Here is a 22842-nt window from a genome sequence, read left to right on the forward strand (position 1 = left end):
ACCCTGCTGCCCCCCTCACTGGACCCCCTGCAGTTTGTGTACCGTCCCAACCGCTCAACAGATGACACCATTGCCACCACCCTCCACCTGGACAAAAAAGACACATACATTTGGATGCTGTTCATAGACTTTAGTTCAGCATTCAACACAATCATCCCTCAAAAATTGATTGGAAAGCTGAGCCTATTGGGCCTGAACACCTCCCTCTGCAACTGGATCCTAGACTTCCTGACTGGGAGACCTCAGTCAGTCCGGATCGGGAGCAGCATCTCCAACACCATCACACTGAGCACGGGGGCTCCCCAGGGCTGCGTGCTCAGTCCACTGCTGTTCACTCTGCTGACCCACGACTGTGCTGCAACACACAACTCGAACCATATCATCGTTCGCCGATGACACAACTGTGGTGGGTCTCATCAGCAGGAACGATGAGTCAGCTTACAGAGAGGAGGTGCAGCAGCTAACGGACTGGCACAGAGCCAACAACCTGTCTCTGAATGTGAACAAAACAAAAGAGATGGGTGTTGACTTCAGGAGGGCACGGAGCGACCACTCCCCACTGAACATCGACAGTTCCTCGGTAGAGATCGTAAAGAGCACCAAATTTCTTGGTGTTCACCTGACGGAGAATCTCACCTGGTCCCTCAACACCAGCTCCATAGCAAAGAAAGCCCAGCAGCGTCTCTACTTTTTGCAAAGGCTGAGGAAAGTCCACCTCCCACCCCCCATCCTCATCACATTCTACAGGGGTTGTATTGAGAGCATCCTGAGCAGCTGTATCACTGCCTGGTTCAGAAATTGCACCATCTCGGGTCGCAAGACCCTGCAGCAGATAGTGAGGTCAGCTGAGAAGATCATCGGGGGTCTCTCTTCCCGCCATCACTGACATTTACACTACACGCTGCATCCGCAAAGGAAACAGCATTATGAAGGACCCCATGCAGCCCTCATACAATCTCTTCTCCCTCCTGCCATCTGGGAAAAGGCTCTGAAGCATTCGGGCTCTTACAACCAGACTATATAACACTTCCTTCCCCCAAGCTATCAGACTCCTCAATACCCGAAGCCTGGACTGACACCTTGCTCTTCTGTCCTGTTTATTATTTACTGTAATGCCTGCACTGTTTTTGTGCACTTTATGCAGTCCAGTGTAGGTCTGTATTCTAGTATAGCTTTCTCTGTGTTTTTTTATTACGTAGTTCAGTCTAGTTTTTTGTACTGTGTCATGTAAACCATGGTCCTGAAAAACGTTGTCTCATTTTTACCATGCACTGTACCAGCAGTTATGCTCGAAATGACAATAAAAGTTGACTTGACTTGACCTGAGGTGGATGGCTTGGCAACATTTCTGACAAGTTTCTCCTCGCTTATTTGGTACACTCTACGATTATCTTTCCATAGCAACCACACAAAGATTGGGTGTTTAACTTGTAAATAATCTTTTTTTCTTTTCAAATCTTATTATTATTATTATTATTATTATTATTATTCAAAAATAGCACAAGTACATTGAAGTAACAACACTTACAATGCCTCAAAAAAGAAGAAATTATCTTAAGGATTGAAAATTTTTGTGAATTAAAAAAAACCCTACTAAGCAAGAAAAGTGAGGGGAAAAAAAGAAACCCATTGGAGGTACAACCCCGGAGCCATGTGACATACAAAAAGCTTCTAAAAGTAAACATCAAACCGCCAAGAAGAAAAAAAGGTATATCAAAAAAAATTTACATTTAGATCGTGGAGGAAATCTATCAGTTAACTGAAATGATAATAACGAGCAAATGAGCCCCATCTCTTCTCAAAATCAAATAAAGGTTCAACGGTTCGACTTCTAATTTTCTCAAGCTAAGGCACAGCATCACTTGAGCGAACCATTGTGACAAAGTAGGAACTGATATATCCTTCCATTTCAACAAGATGGCCCTCCTAGCTATCAATGTAACAAACACAATAACATGTTGGTCAGACACAGAAATACCATGGATATTTTGAGGAATTATTCCAAAAAGCAGAGTCAATTTATTAGGCTGTAAATTGATTCTGAATGCTTTAGAAATTGTCGAAAAGACCGACTTCCAAAACTGTTTTAATATAGAACATGACCAGAACATATGTGTCAGTGTAGCTATCTCAGTTTTACATCTATCACAATACTTGTCAACATTGGGAAATATTTTAGAAAGTCTCTCCTTCGTCAAATGATAATGATGTACAATTTTAAATTGAATCAATGAATGACTCGGACAGATCGAAGAAGAGTTAACCAGCTTCAGAATCCGTGTCCTATCCTCCCATATAAAAGTCAAATTGAGTTCCTTCTCCCAATCCTGTTTAATCTTAAGTAAAGGACGCTTATCCCATTGTAATAATAAATTATAAATTCTTCCAATAGAACCTTTCAGCAAGGGGTTCAGATTCATAATAGTATCTAACAAGTTATGTAAGGAAAATTACTTAAATATTTTGTAAAAAATGTCTAACTTGAAGATATTGTAAAAAGTGTGAATTTGAGAGAGAATACTTATTGACTAATTGTTCAAAGGACATCAATCTGCCTTCTTTAAATAAATCCAAAAAAGAATTAATACCTTTATTTTTCCAAAGTAAAAAAATTGGACCACTCCAAGAAGGTTTAAAAAAGTAATTACGATAAATTATACTACAACTTGTAAATAATCAGCACACTGGTGACACTAATTGTCCGTGTACAGTACAAAATGCAAATTCAAGGCATTCAAAAGCAGATGTTTAAAATGAATCTTATTCACTACGGTCAATGGCATTACAGATTTGGTACAGACATTACAAAAACAACACTGTTTTAAATGTTGAACAAAGTTAAGATGTTAACTGCAAACGCTTTTACCGGTGGAAAAGATGGTAATCGTGGAGATACTTAGATTAACGTTTGGGGAAAAAACCATTAATTGTTTAAAATGCTATCGCTCTTCCTTTCTTCCCTCAATTCTCTTCCATCTATTGCAGACCTGCTCGATATTATAAAATTTTTTGCTTTAGTTAAAAAAAAAATCTGGTTCTTTTTAAGCATAGACATAACTACATTATAATGTAACTAGCACAGAATTACACTGTGTCTTTGACATCACTGTTTGAACAATCAAACTCAAATCAACTGTCTTCCCCATTCAATAATCTTGCATCCTTATCTGCTATTGTTCAATCTTCCTTCAATCATTCCTTAGTTTTTGCAGTTACTATCCTTCACAATGATCCAGTGTATTGTTCTCATTACTATCTTCATCCAACAATAACTCTAAATTGGTGATTTCACATTGACTCAACAACTAAAGGAACAACTCCTTCCTTAGTTATTTGTAAAAGAAAACTCTTTAGAATGTGAAACATCTCCTTTGTTTGAATAAAATGTGTGCCAGTGTCTCAGTTCTCTCATATAGGCATGGTATTATCTTAGTGAACCAGTGGTTGTGTGCCCTCTTTGAGGTATCTTTGTAGAGTCCTCCCACTCTGGTCTCACCAATGATTTCTACAGTATAAGTATGTGTCTTCTTTACTTCTGTACTATCTTCATTTGTAAGTACAGGAGTCAAATGGATACTTTTTATGGCTTGATGCACTTGTTCTTAACAGAATTGTGTATTCAAACCCTGTAAAAATTAAGGTGGAAAATACTTACAAATCCCAATTACTTTACTGAAGAACAATTCCGCTACATCGTCATTTTCATGTTTATCATTTCCTTTAGAAAATACATAGATTTTAGTACTCTTGCTTTCCTGGTGATCTTCTTAATATTCCTCATGTTCACTCCTAGATCTACTAATTGTTTCTTCACTAGAAAAAAAATAACTTTTTCCCCCCCAGGAAGTTTCTGTAATCTTTTTCACCTCAAAATATTTCCTCTCTGAACCGCTTCCACTTCAGATCTATTAACTTAATTGTTTATTTAAGGACTATTAAAATTGAATCAGATCCCTTTTAATCACCCCAACTACTTTTCTTTCCCCCAATTCTGAGCACTTGTATTGCATTAAAATTTTGTACCACACTGAACGAAAATTTGAACAGTTCAAAATGACAATTTAACTCTTTGTGAGCTGGCAGTGTGTTGAATATCTCTGCAAGATAGACACTGTACTGTAGGTCTGTTAACATCTAATGTTTGTTGACAGCAGCTGGATTCTTTCTTGGTCTCAGTCACCATTAACATAAGGATGTTTGTTAATGATTAATGTCTTTTGCTCACTTTGAGAGGTAGATTGATGGATTATTTCTTAGTATCTGTCAAATTGGCTTGATGGATTCTGTTTTGCATTCAGGCTTATCGCTTGTATGTAATATTAATGCTCTTTTGTAACTAAAGGAATGTTAGGTCCAGAACATTGGTGGACTGATGGATAAGGAGTAATTATTAAAGTGTCTAATTGATTTATAAGGGTGCACTGAACACAATGTTAATGAACACATGTATTGTTTGAATGAAAGAAACCAGACCGGGTTAATGGCATAAGAACAAATGATCAAAGAGTTTCTATCTCTGTGTGTCTCTCTATGCTTGTGGAACTCCTATTTATTAGGGTACCTTTCCCTGGATTCATTGGGCTTCATATAGACCAGGAATCACGAATGGTGCCTCGGAATCAGTTTCATAAGTGAGTCAGAATTCAGAATTCCCCTGACAACAGTGACAATTAAGTGATGACTAAAAACAGTGATCCCTGAAATCTTTGTGACTTGCTACGCGGAATTTTGTGTAGTGATTTATTTGTGCTTTCCATTTTATGATAATAAATTAGGCTTCATTTACTTTGTTCTGCTTGAACACTTATTACCACATCTCCTGGACTCTCAAATTGTTTGGGTCTAATCAACCCAGCCCATTTCAGCTCTTGCCAGTGCTTCTTCATTTTCACTTAATATTCTTCAAGAACCTTTAGAAAAAAATGTCAAGACCTTTTCCTTTCATCTTTTAGATCACCTCCTGGAACTAAAGATTGATTTCCGCAAAGCCACAAGAATTATAATGGTTCATCCATTATAAATGCAATAATTCCATTATTGATGCATGAATCATTCCATGCATCTAAATAAAAATGGAAAACAAGACAAATCGTCTGCGTAAAATCACTTTTGAACGTTATGAAGTCTGCTTTCACCATACTTTCAAGTACTGCATTTCAGCTCTTAATACAATGCACAAGGCAATTATCAGACTTTGCCCACATTTTCTTTTGCCATTTACGCGAAATCTAGAGCTTAATATTAACTCCAAATTCTGCTGAGTTATTGCATTAAAATCCTTCATATTTGAATACTTCTATTACATTATCCTTTAAAATGATCAAAGTAGATATGGTCTTAAAGAGAGCTTTTGGCAAATTGGCCTTCATAAATCAAAGTATTGACTACAAGATTTGGGATGTGATGTTGGTGAGGCCAAATTTGGAGTAATGTGTTCAGTTCTGGTCACCTATCTACAGGAAGGATATCATCAAGCTTGAAAGAGTGCAGAGAAAATTTATAAGTTTGTTGTTGGGACTTGAGACTTGAGGAAAAGTTGACTGGATTATGACTTTATACCCTGGAGCAAAGGAGACTGAGGGGAGATCTTAGAGGTATAGAAAAATATGAGGGGTATAGGTTTTTTCCCCTGAGGTCGGGAGAAACAAGAACTAGAGGTCAAAAGATTAAGGTGAGAGGTGAAACATTTAAGGGAAATGGGAGCAGCGGCTTTACTCAGAGGGTGTTGTGAGTGTGCTGTCAGTGGAAGTGGTGGATGTGGAGTCAATTGCAATATTTCAGGGTAGTTTGGATAGGTACACGGATGAGAGAGGTATGCAGCACTATGGTCTGGCTCCAGGTAGATGTGACTAGACAGACTAACAGTTTGGAATGGACTAGATGGATCGAAGGGCCTGTTTCTGTGCTGTAGTGCTCCGTGATTCTATAATGATATGATAAACCCTGCTGCTGAGACAAAAGCAACATGATTAGAGCTTGCCTTTCATGACCCAAGTCTCACAAGCGGATTGTTAAATAAGGCAGCACATTCACCTGCATCTTATTATGTGCATCTTGTCTCAGAGAACAACAGAAACAGGATCTTCCAGCCTACCTTGCCCATGCAATCTAATGCCTATTTACGCTAATCCTAAATGCTTTTTAAACATTGTTATTCTCTTTGTATGCCTTTTGCAGTAAATCATTCCTCACGCCCACTTAAATTGCTCACTCTTTTCTGTGCATGGATCTCCTTGACTTCCACCTATTCATACACGGCTACCACTCCCCATCCCTGTACGATACCATGTCTTTCCATTCATGAAACTCATTCGATGGCCCATTCATTGGGTGACAACAAGCCATACATCTTTTATTTCTTGCTTTCTATGAGAAAGGGCAAAAAGCAGTGGAGTACCCATGTTGATCATCTAGCTCCACACGAGAGTGAGTTGAGCTGGAAAAAGCGGGATTTCAGCATCTCTAGCTGAAATTGGGAGCTCCCATGACTTTAATCATTCAATGGGCTGGATCGTGCTGGGCCCAGCCTACTGACTCAACTCTCAAAAGGCTGAGGATTGGATAAGTTGACCCTCTACACAAAAAATGGATGTCAAAGGCTTTCGTATTCCTTTTAATTAATGCTAAATGAAACACTATCAACTTCTTACATCCTAGGGTGTGGCATTACTAAACAACAGTTTTTTTTTGAAAGGAACAATGTACATACAGGATGTATGTAATGTCAACACTGCCACGTGCTGCATATTATGCTAGGATGCAGTCATCAGTGAAATTTTAATTTTTGATGCATCACTTACTGAAATGATAAAGCTATGCATGATTCACCAAATTAGATTGTACTGCCTAATAGCATTCCATTATACTTCCACTTCTCTCTTAATTAGATTTTGGCAGAATAGAATGAGCTACTAGAATGCAATTTATCATAAATGATGAAAATTAAAGGTATTAAAATATCACCAGAATTTGCTGAGAGTGTTCAATTTCATTTAGAATTAAACTATCCATTTGAAAAGTGCACAATGAAATTGTTTGTAAAAGTGTGTTCAGTTTTAACACATGAAGCTTATTGTTCGCCTGTTTTTGCAGCACTCTGTGGTTTTAGTAGAATATTATTTTGCTACATGTTCTGCAAATACTTCGGATTGATCACATCCTGACCTTTGAGACAGAAAGTTGTAAATCAAACTCCTGAAATACATTTGAGCCTAGTGTTTTGTGCAGCACTGAATGTTTCTGCTTGTAGACTTGCAGAAATTCACCATTTCATTTTCATTAACTGCGTCTGGATGAGCAAAAAATACCTGTGCCATGCATCTATTAAAAAAAACAATAAAAGCTATTGCTTGTAAAAATACATTAGGCATCTTGGAGTCATCATAAAGCACTCAGATTTGAATAAATGCACTTGCTCACAGAATGACCCCTTTAGATATCTTTCAACATCAACCTCAAAAAGAAATTTGTCCATTAAATCTTGGAGGTTTAACTTAACACTTTGGTTTTCCCTCCTCTAATTTCTAAGGACAAACGTTAAGGGAGTGGGCATCACTGTTGTAAAATTCAGGACATTGTACTTGCACATTAGACCAGAATACAACATGGACAAAATATTTTTGTACTTTTGAATGGCATCATTATTTTGATGGGCTTCAATGAAAGAAGTGCTGCAGGTTTCACTGAATGTTGGGTAATATTTTATAAATTAATGCCTCCTCCATGAAGGTTGCAATAATGAATATACTGTACTTAAACCATGAATAAAATTCCCAATATCTTCTGCCATCAAACAAAGTTCAGATTGAGAACTAATGCTGCCTGGATTAGAGACCATGTCTAATGAGGGAAGGCTGAGTGAGCTAGCCCCTTTGTCCTTGGAACAACAGAGGACGAGATGCAATTTGGTAGAGATGTATAACATTATGGGTCATAGATACAGTGAATAGCCAGCACCTTTCACTCCAAGACAGCAATGACCATTATCAGAGAACATCCATTTAAGGTGGGTGGACGAAAATTTAGGAGAGATGTCAGGTAGATTAGTGGCTGTCTGGAGGTGGTAGAGGCTGATAGAATAAGGATATTCAGTAGACTCTTAGGTAGACACATGTATGTAAGAAAAATGATGGATGTAGGTGCGAAGGGTTAGATTGATTGTGAACAACACACCCAAAATGCTGGAGGAACTCAGCAGGCCAGGCAGCACCTATGGAAAAGAGTACAGTCCAGCTGAGACCCTTCGGCAGGAATGGAGATGAGAAGGAGATCTACAAAGGGTCTTGATCCGAAACATCGACTGTACTCTTGATGGATGTATCCTTGCTGTCCATATGCTTTAGGGTTAAATGAAGGGTCAATGAAATGACATTTGCTGTGGATTTGTTGCTCCGGTGGGCAAATCTCCCATAACGTCCAACTGTTTCAACACTTGCATGCTGTTTTCAAAATTTTCCAGCTTGCTGTTGATCTATGATTGGTTAATGACAGTCTATTTTTTATAGTCTATAGGGCATAAGAGACATTCAGGTATCTGTAATTATTTTGTATACAAAAGAATTCAATTAAAATTTGCAACATTCAGCTTATGCCATAGAAGCTGAAAAATAAGGTTTTCATATTCTTTGCTTTTATGAGTGTTCTATTCAGTGATTTGTATGTTCATATTCATTTTGGACAAAACAGACCTCATAAACATAGTTCTGATTAAGTATAAAGGAAGGAGTTGGAATTTTGACTAAAAAGTTTTGATTTTATTTCCTCTTGATTGAACTAGTAAATATTCCTTTCACTGTGAGCTTGTTTCCCTGGCCCCCATGAGCACTTTTTGTTGGGTTTAGCGTAATGCCTATTTTCTTTGCCACTTTTGTGAACAGACATTTGGGAATGGCTGTGACATCTGTCCCAGTGTCCATTTTGAATGTCACTGCCTCATTTTGCAATTGAAGCATAATATGCCAGCCTTGGAATGTTGAAACTAGAACCCCAAGGAAAGCCTTCTCTTCATCTGAATCACTTTGACCATCTGAGGTACTGTTTTTGAGTGACACTGACTTTTCTAATGGCCATCTCTATTGCATTGGAGGTACTTCATTTCTTTTGCTGGACAGAGCTCTTTGATGTGGAATGGAGACTTGCTGCATCTCCTGCAGTTGGACATTTTACCTGCTGTGTTTCACCTGTCTGTTTTGTTTGAACTGAGCTCTACAGTCATCTTTCTAAAGTCTTTCTGACTGCATCTTGAGCTTAACCCTTCATTTTGTGCAGCTTCTTGCTTTAACTCAGCATAATTTTCACACCTGACTTCTGTCTGTTGCTGACGAATATTCTCACTCTGCCTGATCATAGTAATAGCTTTCTCCAGTGTGAGATTTGCCAGCAACTGAAGTCACACTGGTAACTTGGTGTCCAGTGTGCCCAACAACCCGAATGAGTTCACCTTTCAGATTTCCATATGCACAGTTGGCTGACAGGGCATACAATGCTGTGCTGAAGTCACTTACACTTCATCTGGTTCCTGCTTTCAGAACTTTACCCTCTCATGTATCACATTTCACTTTCTTATGAAATATTCTTTGAATCTGTCAGCACTGTTTTGTGCTCCTCTTTCTGAGTACCTGACAGTCCTAATCCATCCACGAGGTCATCTGCATTGTCGCCCATGCAGTATAGCAGTGTGCTTACTTGATGCTCTTTTGACACCTACCTGAGATTACTTGGAACCCTAAATCTCTCAAAGCGTCTAAAGCATCTGTCAAAGTCCCCTGGTTTAGAGAAATCAAGTGTCTGGGGAGCCCTTTTTTTTTAGGCAAGCAGATGTAGGTACTGCAGGTATTTGCACCATTTCCCTGTTTGCTTGTTTATTTATTTTATTTGAAATACAAAAGTTCCGAAGTGTAAAAACAAATCAGCATGAGTTAGCATGAGTTCTTCATGGGCTATTCAGACGAACCTGCAGCTAGGAACAGCGCAATAAGCAGGTAAATAAAGATTTTGCATTGTTCTTCATGGAAAACCACTCAGAAAGATCTACTGATGTTTTGAATACAAAGTGACTAAACCCTCCTGGATACACAATTCTGAATATTTCATTGAGGCCATGCACCATGACAGTGTAGGTGAATCTACCTCATTTCTCATTGTGCAAAAAAAAACTACCATCCCAGGTATCAGATGAATCTTTGCTAGACCCCTCTGCTACAAGTGTATCTTGGGGATAGAGACCTGACCACGTACTACATTCCAAGTACAATCTCACCAAGGGCCTAAAAATCTTTAGTAAGATCTCTCTTTTGAATTCAAAAACCTCTTGAGATACAGGTTAATATTTATCTTCCAATTACTTGCTATCCCCACATGTTAATTCTCAATGATCCATTTATCAGGACACCCAGTGATGGTAATGAACATCTACACCATTCAATTTCTTACCATATAAAAATATTCAGCTTTTCCATTTTTAATCAGCAAAGTAGATCACTTCAGATCCCTTCCATGATTATATTCTGTTTACCATGCCTTCAGCCATTCACCTAAGCTGACTATAGCCTATATTAGTAGCCCTGTGACGTCAGCAAACTTGTGTAACTACAGAGTGAACAGCAGGGGCCCTAGCACTGAAACCTATGGCTTCAGGTTCCCAGTGTGAAAGTTATCCATGTATTCTTATTCTGCTTTCTATTTGTTAACCCATTCTCAATCCAATGCTGTGCAGATTAATTTTGTTTAATCGCTTCTGTAGAACTGTGACCTCATGAAACAGAAACAGGTTCTCCTTCACCATTAGAATTCTGGTTTGGCCCATGGACACCCCCTCATCATTCCTTTGTCTTTGCACAATTTACCTTGTAATTTATATTATTTTTGTCTTTGTACTGTACTGCTGTTGTACAACAAATTTCATGTCACACAAGACAGTGTTAATATACCTGACCCTGATTCACCTGGAAGTATAGTACATTAACTGCTTCACTCTTAGCTCTTCTGCTAACTCCAACCTCAGTGACCTCTGTTAGATTTGTTGAACATAGATCGTGTTGCCTCAGCCAGTTATTACTCGACTCTCTAATTGCTCTTAAATATAGATTTCAGTCTTCTCCCTGTCGAGCATATGGGAGAGTTCAAAAAATATATATCAGGTAATATTCTGGATCCAACAAGTTAAAGAATTTAAAAAATTGAAAAGGCCATCACAAGGAAACATATCAGCATTTAAACTCCTGTCCCACCAATCCAAGTAAAATTCAAGTCAGCTCCTAGTTAAAATACCCTTACTTTGGTATTAACTTGAAATCTTATTCCAAGGCTGGATCTGAAACCCTGATGCAACAGAAGGACGATACCTGATTACAGGGCTACCAGGGCAGTGGCAGCTGCATTCTGAATCTTATGTGGTTCGGTGGAGGAGACTAGCAGCCTAGGACAACATTTACTTTAATCTTTGGTGACAGCATCACTTGAGCTGGCAAATTAGGTTTCAATCCTTGCAGTAATGAACTATAACAAGTTACAAATAATGCATTCACAGTATGCTAGTAATTAATCCACTTTCTCTGCTGACCCATTCTAGAACTTAAGCATTTGGAACACAGACAGCATGTCAACATAGGAAACAGGAAAAAGCTGAGCATCTGGGCAGTTCTAAGTATCTCTCAATAACTGCTTCTGGAAATGCTTGTTCAATTGTCTTTCAAATATTACTGCACTTTTTTTGCTTTTCACCACTTTGTTCTGAAATCAGTTGTTCAACTCACTTTTTATTTAAATACTAAACTTGGTATTTAGTAATACATTTGCTTTTCTGTGTTATCTGATCAAATCAAGAACTACATCCCCTTTAAGTACAGGTGTGATAAGGATTAGCACACACAATATTTCAAACTAAAACTGAATTTTGGTTTTAAGTTTAAAGTGAGGTGCTCAGTTTTGGTCGCCTCACTATAGGAAGGATGTGGAAACCATAGAAAGGGTGCAAAGAAGATTTACAAGGATGTTGCCTGGATTGCGGAATATGCCTTATGAGAATAGGTTGAGTGAACTCGGCCTTTTCTCCTTGGAATGACAGAGGGATGACCTGATAGAGGTGTACAAGATAATGAGAGGCATTGATCATGTGGATAGTCAGAGGCTTTTTCCCAGGGCTGAAATGGCTAGCACGAGAGGGCATAGTTTTCAGGTGCTTGGAAGTAGGTACAAAGGATATGCCAGGGGTAAGTTTTTTTTACGCAGAGAGTGGTGAGTGCATGGAATGGGCTGTCCCGGCAATGGCGGAGGCAGAAATGATAGGATCTTTTAAGAGACACCTGGATGGGTACATAGAGCTTAGAAAAATAGAGGGCAGCCTAGGCAGTTGTAGGGTAAGGACATGTTTGGCACAGCTTTGTGGGCCAAAGAGCCTGTATTGTACTGTAGGTTTTCTGTTTCTATGTTCTATTGAGTCATGTGACAGGAAAAGAGCAACATTAATGCTAGGAAGCCAAAACAATCAATCTTTAATATAAGATCTGTCTCATTAACTCAAGCTCTTGTGATGCTTTTAACAATGTTTTGGAAGTATGGATGATGACATTTGCACAGTTGTTTATATTATTGCATAGTCTGTATTGCTGAAATTCATGCTTCTCTAAGCTGGCTAAACAGACATTCAAACTGTGTTTTAATTACAGATTGTTATGCTACCATTACCGGGCTTTGGAATAGATTTTTGAATATCTGTTGACCATGGGTGAGGTATCGGAAGACTGGAAGATAACTAATGTGCATTTAAAGAGGACAGCAGGGTTAAACCAGGGACTTACAGGACGCTGAGCCGTGTCAGCAACGGGAAAGATGTTGGAAGGAATTCTGAGAGACGGGATTTATTTGCATTTGGAGAAACAAGAACTGATCGTCAACTTGACTTCTCATGTGGGAAATCATGTCTCACAAATTTGATTAAGTTATATGAAGACGATTGATAAGGACAGGGCAGTAGATATTGTCTACCTGGGTTTTAGCAAGGCCTTTGACAAGGTTTGATATGGTATGCTGGTCTTAGAGTCAGAGTAAACAGGAAATCAGTTCCTAACCTTTTAGGTCAGTCCACCATGCTTGACGTTGTTAAAGGTCTTACTGAAGTCCATATAAATTAACATCCACTGCCCTGCCTTCGTCTATCCTCTTAGTTAGCACTTCAAAAAAATCTCCAAAAGATTCATCAGGGATTATCTCCCATGTACAAAATCATACTGACAGTTCCTGGTCAGTCCTTGATTATTCGAGTGATGATCGACCATGTCCCTCAGAATTCCCTCCAGTAACTTCCTTATAAATGAATTCATGCTCACCAGCCTGTAGTTCCCTGGCCTGTCCTTGCTACCCTTCTTTAACAATGAAGAAGGGTAGCCACTCTGCTGCCCACTAGAACATTGCTAGTTGCTAACAATTAAGCAAATACTTCAGTAAAAGCCTCTACAATTTCTTCCTTGGCATCCTGTAAGATCTGGAAAGTTAGGATACATGAGATTCATAAGGAATTAGTCAGAACACACTTGAAGCATTGTGAACAGTTTTGAGCCTCTTAACTAAGATGTCTGTCATTGGAGAGGGTCCAAAGAAGATTCATGAGAATGATTCCAGGACTGAAAAGGTTAAGATATGAGTTGTGTTTGATGACTCTCAGCTTGTACTCGCTGGAGTTTAGACGAATAAGTTGGGGGGGGGGGGGGGGGGAGGGAGACCCTCATTGAAACTTATTGAATACTGCAAAGCCAACATAGAGTGGATGTGGAGGGAATGTTTGCTATTGTGGGAGAGTCTAGGACCAGAGGTTACATCCTTAGAGTAGTGGGATGGCCCTTTAACAATGAGATGAGAGGCAATTTCTATCATCAGAGGGTGATGAATCTGTGGAATTCACTGCCACACGTGACTATGGAGGCCAAGTCACTGGGTATATTTACAGTGGTGGTTGATAGCTTCTTGCTTAGTAAGAGTGTCAAAGGTTTATGTGGAGAAAGAAGATTGGGGTTGAGCGGGATAATAAATCAGCTGTGCTGGAATGGCAGAGTGGACCTGATGGCCGAGTGGCTGAATTCTGCTCCCTCTATATGTTTTAGAGGATCCACAAAAAGTTAGCAATTATGTATGCAAAGTTAACTTGGTGGTAGTAAAGAGCTTTATATTTCTGTTACTTCTTAACAGCATTATAGATCAACTGGGAAAGTGGACAGGGAATGGCAAATGGACTTCAATTAGACAAATGAAAAGAGATTAAATTAAAGGAAGTTGCACCAGAGCATGCACATTGAATGGCAGCAGCCTGGGGAGTGTTGTTGAATAGAAAGACTTGGGGAACTTACACACTGTTTCCTGAAAATGGGAAAACAAGCAGACCAGAGTGGTGAAGAAGGCATATGGCATGCTTGTCTTCATCCATCAAAGCACTGAGGGGGAGAAAGTTGGGATGGCATGTTACTGTTGTACTAAATGTTGGTTAACCCGCATTTAAAACACTGTAACACACACAAAATGCTGGTGGAATGCAGCAGGCCAGGCAGCATCTATAGGAAGAAGCAATGTCGACGTTTCGGGCCGAGACCCTTCGTCGGGACTAACTGAAATAAAAAATAGTAAGAGATTTGAAAGTAGGAGGGGGAGGGGGAGGGGGAGGGGGAAATCAGAAATGATAGGACAAGACAGGAGGGGATGGGGTGAAGCCAAGAGCTGGAAAGGTGATTGGCCAAAGGGATACAGAGTTGGAGAAGGGAAAGGATCATGGGATGGGAGGCCTAGGGAGAAAGAATGGGGGAGAGACCATCTCCCTCTGGTGCTCCCCTCCCCCATTCTTACACCACCATCTGTTTCGTATGTTATGGGAGTCTCAATCTAGTGGGTTTAGGTCAAAGGTAAGGAAAAGGTTTAAAGGGAATCTGAGAGGTTTTTTTTCCCCACACAACAGTTGCTTTTTTCTGAAATAGATGGTGGAGGCTGAAACAGTAATAATTAAGAGGCATCTTACCAAGTATCTTGAATGAGCAGGGCATAGAGAGCTATGGAATCAATGCAGGCAAATGGGATTACTGTAGATTAACATGTAGGTTGGCATAGATACTGTGGGCTGAATGGCCTCTTTCTATGCTGTACAACTTTATGCCCTATTGTGGCTTTCTATCCAAATAAATCAGTCACATTTTATAAATGTATTAGGCTTATTATCCTTCGCCTTAAATTTGTTTGTGTGAAGAAAGATTTTCGGAATAAATGTTTAATATTTCGGCACAATCTGAATGAAGATTGAACTGATGGAATAAACTTCTCTCTTTTCTTATGTCAATATTCAATAAAATACACCTCAGCAATTTCAATCTAGTTGTTGTCAAGTCTGAATGTACTATACTGCACTAATAATATATGATTAAGTCGGCAATATCTTGGAAGCCACCAGGGTGGCAGTATGCAGGATGGAAAAAAGTGTGATTTTAATCTAGTCATGACAGACCTGTGAAGGTGAGGGTTAAAATGCACTGGCAGATTAAATGGGACATCTTTTCTCATTTGCTCTATAACATATCTAAACTAGTAGCGTTATCACTCTTACCAGAAGCTGAAAAATACCCTGTTACAAAGCATTAAGTTCCAATATTCAACTCCAAAAAAGACAGCCTTTTATAATTTGTGATGCATCCATGCAGACTGCGATTGTACATTTCTCTCACTGAGTTATCAATGAAGATGGTTTTATGCTTTGTATACTTAGTTACGAAGGCAGATTTGCTGATATTCAAGGAATTCATGGTGACATCAAGGTGAGCATGGGCTCATTTCAGTAAGGCATGTGACCGGCCTTAGTGCTGGCAACAGATCACACTGTCAACCACTTCACATTGAAGATGAACTCCAACATCACAGTCAGTTATTGTGACCGCACTTCTCTCAATGCATGGTGCCTTACCTGTTGCTGCTTCACGATACTTCCCTTCCCCAAAGACCTTGAGACAGGATAAGAATATTACAAGTTATGATAAAGATACTTCCTTTGCTGTGACTGAGCGCTATTTGTCAATGAGGCTAAGTACTGATTGCCACATACATCAGTGGCTTTTCCTTTATGGGATCAAATGGAACAGACCAATAATCAATAGCTTCATCTGAAATGACCAGCAATCAATCAGTAGGTTAAACTTCAGGATGTCTTGGAGTTCCATGCATGCTCAGCTTAAGTCCAGAGCAAATGGGAAGCCTATCACCATTATATGTAGAATGACTGCTTGTTCTAGTGGTGAAGCAATCATGTGAAGAATGGAGCAGGATTTGAATATAGCCCCTCAGTATGATATGTGAATGGCGACCCAATTAAATTGCTCCTGTGCAGAAAGGTGAGTGCAAATAAAACTTAATTTTCATTTTTAATGTATCAGCATTTTAATGTTTTGATGCATCTTACCTACATTAAATCTCCCTGCACTTTACTCTTATCATCAACCCCTTTTAATTTTTGGCCCCAATTACAAGAAAAAATACTTTCTTGATCCGTTGGCTAAACCTTATAAATGTTGAGGCTTGGTGGCTCTAAGAGTGGACGGACATTGGTAAAATTCTGGAAGATGTTTTACACAATGGATCTGCTCCCTGGCTTTTCCTGGCATTCCATTTAATAAATTAATTTGAGCAGCAATTGGCAACACCCATTTAGCCAGAGAGTTGTAAAGCACAGAATCAGACCCTTTGGCTCATCTTATCCATGTTGATCTTTCTATCTAATCCCATTTGCCCACACCAGATCTGCTTTCTTATATATCCTACTCTTTTAAGTGCCTGTCTATCCATAGAAATTCTTTCCGATTCCATTGTCTCCTCCCAAAACAAGTTCCAGATATCAGCATCTCTCTAGCTTTAAAAAAATTCCTCTCATATCCCCTTTAAAGCTCCTTCCTCTCACTTTAAAACTACCATGAGACAAAAAATTCAGTCAGTCTAACCTAGCCGTGTTTCTCAGAGTTTTACATACTTCTATCAGATCACCCTCAGCCATCCCCTCTCCAGGAGAAACAAACACAACTTGTCTAATCTCTCTCCATAACTGAAGTCCTCCAATCCGGGCAACATTCCAATGAACTTTATCCAGTGCAGCTACATCCCTGTGCGGTAACCAGAACTACAGAGAGTCCTTTAAGTCAGTGTAACCAGAGCTTGGTAACACTGTTTGTCATCTATATCAATGATCTGGATGATAATGTGGTTGACTGCATCAGCAAATTTGTGAATGACACTAGGACTGGGGGTCTAGTGGACAGCAAGGAAGGCTATCACGGCTTGCAGAGGGATCTCTGCATCGGTTGGAAAAGTGGGCTGAAAACTGGCAGGTAGAATTTAATGCAGACAATTGTAAGGTCTTGAACTTTGGTAGGACCAACCAGGGTAGGATTTACACAGTGAATGGTAGGGAACTGAGTAGTATGATAGAACAAAGGAATCTTGGAATACAGGTACATAATTCACTGAAAGCGGGTCATAGGTAGATAGGGTCGTAAAGAAAGATTTTGGCACATTGGAATTCATAAATTAATGTATTGATTACAGGAGATGGAATTTTATGTTGAAGTTATATAAGATGTTGGTGAGGCCTAATTTGAAGTACAGTGTGGAAGTTACAAGAAAGATGTAATAAAGGTTTGAAAGAGTACAGAGAAAATGTACAAGGATGTTGCAGGGTCGGGAGGACCTGAGTTATAAGGTTGAATAGGTTAGGACTGTAATCTTAGAAGGTGGAAGATTGAGAGCAAATTTGATAGAGGTATACAAAATTATGAGGGGTATAGATAGGGGAAATGCAAGCAGGCTTTTTCCACTGACATTGGATGGGACTACAGCAAGAGGTCATGGGTTAAAGATGAAAGGTGAAAGTTTAAGGGGAACCTGAGGGGAAATTACTTCACTCGGAGGGTCATAAGAGGTTAGAATGAGCAGCCAGCACAAGTGGTGCATGTGAGTTCGATTTCAAGGTTTAGACAGATAGATAAGCACATTATTGATCCCAAAGGAAATTACAGTGTCACAATAGCATTACAAGTGCACAGGTATACAAATAATAGAAGAAAAATAAGAACGAATAAAAAATAAGTTACTTCAAACAGTCTAACAGAAGGGGGTCATCACTTCCCCAGCTATAGGTTGACTCATTATAGAGCCTAATGCCCAAGGGTAAGAATAACCTCATATAGCACTCTTTGGAGCAGCACAGTTGTCTTAGTAGTTTGGATAGGTACTTGGGATATGGAGGGCTATGGTTCAAGGTGCAGGTCGACGGGAGTAGGCAGTTTAAATGGTTTCAGCATGGATTAGATGGGCCAAAGGGCCTGTTTCTGTACTGTACTTCTCTATGACTGCAATATATCATCGCAGGTATGTGCTGTATGCCCCAATATATGAAAGCAAGCATGCTATATTTCTTCTATACCACCTTATCTACCTGTATTGACACCTTCAGGGAAATATGAAATTGAACTCTCTGTTCATCAAGGATACAAACCTACTGTGGGCAAATGGGATTAGTTTTGATGGTCAAAATGGTCCATATGTTCACCAACATTCCACTGCGCCAACCATTTATTGCACATTTGTTTGCTGACTTCCCAAATTACATTGGGCATTATAGTACAAATGAACAGAATAGATTAGGTTTTCTTTTGAAAAGGTCTTAGTGAAGATGAAATAAGCAAACTCAGTTAAAAATATTGTCAGATATTAATGAATGAAAGATCGTCTAAGTTGTGATGTTATTGGGATTTTCATCCTTTGCTTGAAGTTAGTACATATTCTTTCAGTTGCTGGTACAGCAAACAAAAACTGCACAAAATCACCTTGCGAGTCAGCTAACAAGAGGCAAGATTTATATATCCCTTGCCCACATTTCTAGCCTCAAGCTAGAATTGTGTAATGCAGTATGCTTTTTTTAAACAATGATATCAAGTTGTACTTCCAGGCTGCTGGCTACCTTTGATTCAGTGTAAAAGAATAATGGGATGGACAGTGGGACATATATTCAACTAGGAGTATGTATCAGACCTAAGAGATTACCAATACATGGAGTGGAAACCTCAGTGATTGATAATACATCATCAAATCCACAGTCAGTAACTTTATAACGTAAAAGAACAGAGTCAGTCATATGCAATACCTTGGCAAGGCTACTGATCATATCAATGTGATGTTCTACTATTTGTTCTGAACCACTGATCGACTCAGGCTTCAGGCCTTCCAGATCAATATAAACTCAAAAATGTACCATCCTCGTTTATTTATTCTAACTTTTCTTTAAGCCTCCACAAATCACGCCTTACATTCATCAGTTAAGATTACAGGTCTTCTTAAATTATGTTTTCTTTCCCTGTTTAATGCCACAATTAAGATTTCTTAATCAGATGTGGCATTAAACAAAACTGTGGCATTTAATAAGCTGCGAACAAACAAGCAGTAAGACACACCAACATCCACATGCATGCTCAAAGCCTGAAATGATCCACTCTGTATCATAAATCAAAATTCCAGTTTCTATTCTTCTTTGATTTGTTTTCACAAAATTTGCACCTGTTCCATTCATATTTTGCCTTTAATGTTTTTCATACTCATTGCCTCCAATACAGAACAAAACTCCCAATGGAATAACAAGGGGCTCCATCCTGCTAGTTAGCTGCTATTTTAAGAAGATAATGAAGCTTTGGCTTTCCGTATTTGACATTAGCGATCATATGTGTGGTCAAACAAGCAAAATATCTGACCTTGGTCTGCATCAAGACAATTAGATGGTGACGGAGGTAGCAGTTATAAGGATTTTCGAAGTGTCGGTATAAAGTTCTTCATACGTTTACTGGTTTTGTTAAAGGAAAGGAATCTCTCTAACAAACAATTCTTTAACACTTATTTTTTCATTGTGGAAAATCAATAAAAACATAATTTCCAGGGCATGAAGCACCGTGGTTGTTTCTTTGAATTGCTGTTGACCTCCTCTTAAGTATTCTGACATTTTAGTAGCCAATAAAATAGGACAAAATAGAAATCATTTGACATAAAACCAGCTGTTGGTGCTGCAGGACCACTAGCACCTCCAGATGTTGCCTATGAAATGCAAAGCACCTAAAAATGGTGGGATAGGGATCACTCTATTGGGAAAAATATATTACATCACAAGTTGTTTTAATGTAACTTAATTTGTTTTTGTTAGAGAAGTAGAAACAGCATCTCCAGTGTATCCTGATCAGTTGTATTAAATAGCAAATGGAAACACACAATTTGGACTGTGAATATGCCATATTTTAACACTTATCAACATTAAATACCTCCTGTCACCATTCCCTTTCCTGTTTCTCTCCTATCTTTTCCTCGCTCACTTGGCCATTCCTACATTTCTGCCTTTAACTACACTACACATCCTACTTGACCCATTAGTAATGGGATTGCAAAACCAGGGCCCAGTAATTATGATGTACCTATTCCAAAGCAGCAGATGCTATAGAGAATGTTAACGCCATCCTTAATCATGTGGAAAAGGTCATTTCAAAGCAGCCCTAGTACGTATACCCCGTGATTACATGGGGACACAATGGAACATAAAGAGACACAAAGGAATCCATGCCCTTCTACTAGGGAAGAGTCAAAGACTGAGGAAGGGAAAAAAATATACATTTTAAAATACTATGTTAATTGTCATATTCAATATCCTCTATTTGGATTAGTTAAATTTGTTTCTTACCATATTCCAGTATAGTAAGCATCATCAGTAAGAGAACCCAGCTTTTTAAGTTAATTGTGCAGTCATTACAACCTACAGTATTCTAATTGCTGATTTTTTTTAATGACTGTAATCACTTCTCTTATTTTTCTGCTTCCATAACAGATGAATCTGCATATACTTTAACTGCCTTACTAAACAGCACACAAGTATGTAATTAGCTTGTCTGGAATTTGATACATTTTCTCTGCTAGAAAATAACGTTCAACAATAAAACTGTACCTTCTCTGATTGCTGTGAAAGGGGTTCCTTCCTCCTCTTGCAGTCTGATCACCTTCAGAGCTACCAATTTCCCATTCACCCTGTTTTGAAAAGAAAACAGTACAATTAGTCATGCAGATAAAAAACAAATGACTCTAATCGAAGGATTATTTTTGTAAAAAATCACTTAGACTTTTTAAATATCTGTGCTCAATACTTTTATCGTATTTTCGTAATACGCATGGAAGATCTCATGCCATTAAACCCTATCTTCCATTACTCAATCATTTTTACAGACTCATCAATATCATCCTAAGGATATCCTCCACATTTGCAGCAAAACCACTAAATTTTGTGTCATATGAAAATTTACTAATCATCCCTCCTACATTCACATCCAAATGTTAATATTACTGAAGCACAAGGTTGTAGCAATGACCCCTGTGATACATCACTTCCAATCACAGATAATACTCCCACCCACCCCCTCTGCTTCCAAATACCAAGACAGTTTTTCCTTGTATTCATAGGCAGTAACATTTGATTTATCTTCAATCTGGCACCTTGTCAAAGAACTTAATGAAGTCTTTGTAGACTGCCTCATCAATACATCTTGTTATCTCTTCAAAAGACTCAATCAATTGACCGAACAGAATCTCCTTCCAAAATCCATGCTGAATATTTTTAATCACTTTCCTTTGCAAGTGTAATTCATTCCTGTCTCTCTTAATTTTTCTAAATAACATCCCTACCATGGACATTCCACTCACTTTCATGTAAATGACTTATCCCTTTGGAAGTAAATTTATTATTGAAGTATGTATACATCACTGATACGTGTGTGTGCACTGCACACCCGTGTTTTTGCTTTCTGCTCCCTCTCTCCATCCAGTTACCCTGGTTTCAGGTGTGCTGAGCTGCTGTCAATCTTCATTCAGAGTGCTGCTGGACCTGCCCCTTTGTCATGATTGCTCCAATCGGGATTTGGAGAGTGCAATTTTTAAAAGCCAGCATCCGGGAAGAGGGAGAGAGCGAGTGGCTGGGGAGAATCGACTGTTAAAGAATCGTGCTAGCTTCCATATTAACAAATTTGTAGTCTTCATGTTCTGAGCTGGGTTTTCACATTGTGGATTTCGACTTTTGGATTACTCCCTTGGATTTGGTTGCCCTGGATCATTTCTGTAAATGCGTGTAAATACAGTAAATCTACTGCAAATAGAACCACCTGTGTCTGCTTTGTCCTTTACCCATCACAGACAATGCACCACACTGAGGGTAGACTTGTTTTCATGTTGCTTCCCTGACACCCCTAGACAAGAGCTAACAGGGAGTTGTAACATAAATTGGGGGCTCATCCGGGATACTTCCATTTTGAGTCAATTTCTTTTGCAAAGGGTGAGTTTAAGTTTTACTTTTCTTTTATGAGTGATCACTGTGTTATTGAGTGTTCTCCAGTTAAGTTAATGTGTTCCAGCTGCGGTGTGTTAACTCCTTCTACTAGTTTGTTATTTTCTTTTTTTTTGTTTTGGAGGGTAATCCTGGGTAGGAATTGAAACCCCAGTGGGGGTATGTTGTCAGTCATTTTGTCTCAGAATTGAGTGCTCAGAGCTGCCCCCAAGCACAGCAAGCCCTTGAAGAGCAGCTCGGATTTAGGTGGTGTTTGTTGGTTAGGTAGACGGAGACAGGAGAGTACTCTTAAAACGCACTGGCTGGATTGCTTGGTGTCACTCATCACTGCCGTTTGGGTGAAAGTCTCTCAGTGTGGATATGGACCAGGTTAGTATGCAAGCATTTTTGAGTGATCCAACAGTAGTGTAATTACACAAGTGCCATAAAGATGACTTGCTGGCCCTGGCACTGAACTTTAGTACTCC

General features: G+C 39.0%; 1 protein-coding gene across 5 annotated transcripts in view; it reads right to left on the reverse strand.

Annotated features, from left to right (window-relative positions):
- Positions 1 to 22842, reverse strand: part of cdk14 (cyclin dependent kinase 14) — a 590315-nt gene that overhangs the window by 384303 nt on the left and 183170 nt on the right. For all 5 annotated transcript variants that reach the window (XM_073054502.1, XM_073054501.1, XM_073054505.1 and 2 more), the window contains one exon: positions 20990 to 21069. In XM_073054502.1, the coding sequence (XP_072910603.1) occupies positions 20990 to 21069 (80 nt within the window). The remainder of the gene's footprint in view (positions 1 to 20989; positions 21070 to 22842) is intronic.

The sequence above is a fragment of the Hemitrygon akajei genome, chromosome 8 (genome assembly GCF_048418815.1).
Source record: "Hemitrygon akajei chromosome 8, sHemAka1.3, whole genome shotgun sequence".
In the NCBI taxonomy this organism is placed as follows: domain Eukaryota; kingdom Metazoa; phylum Chordata; class Chondrichthyes; order Myliobatiformes; family Dasyatidae; genus Hemitrygon; species Hemitrygon akajei.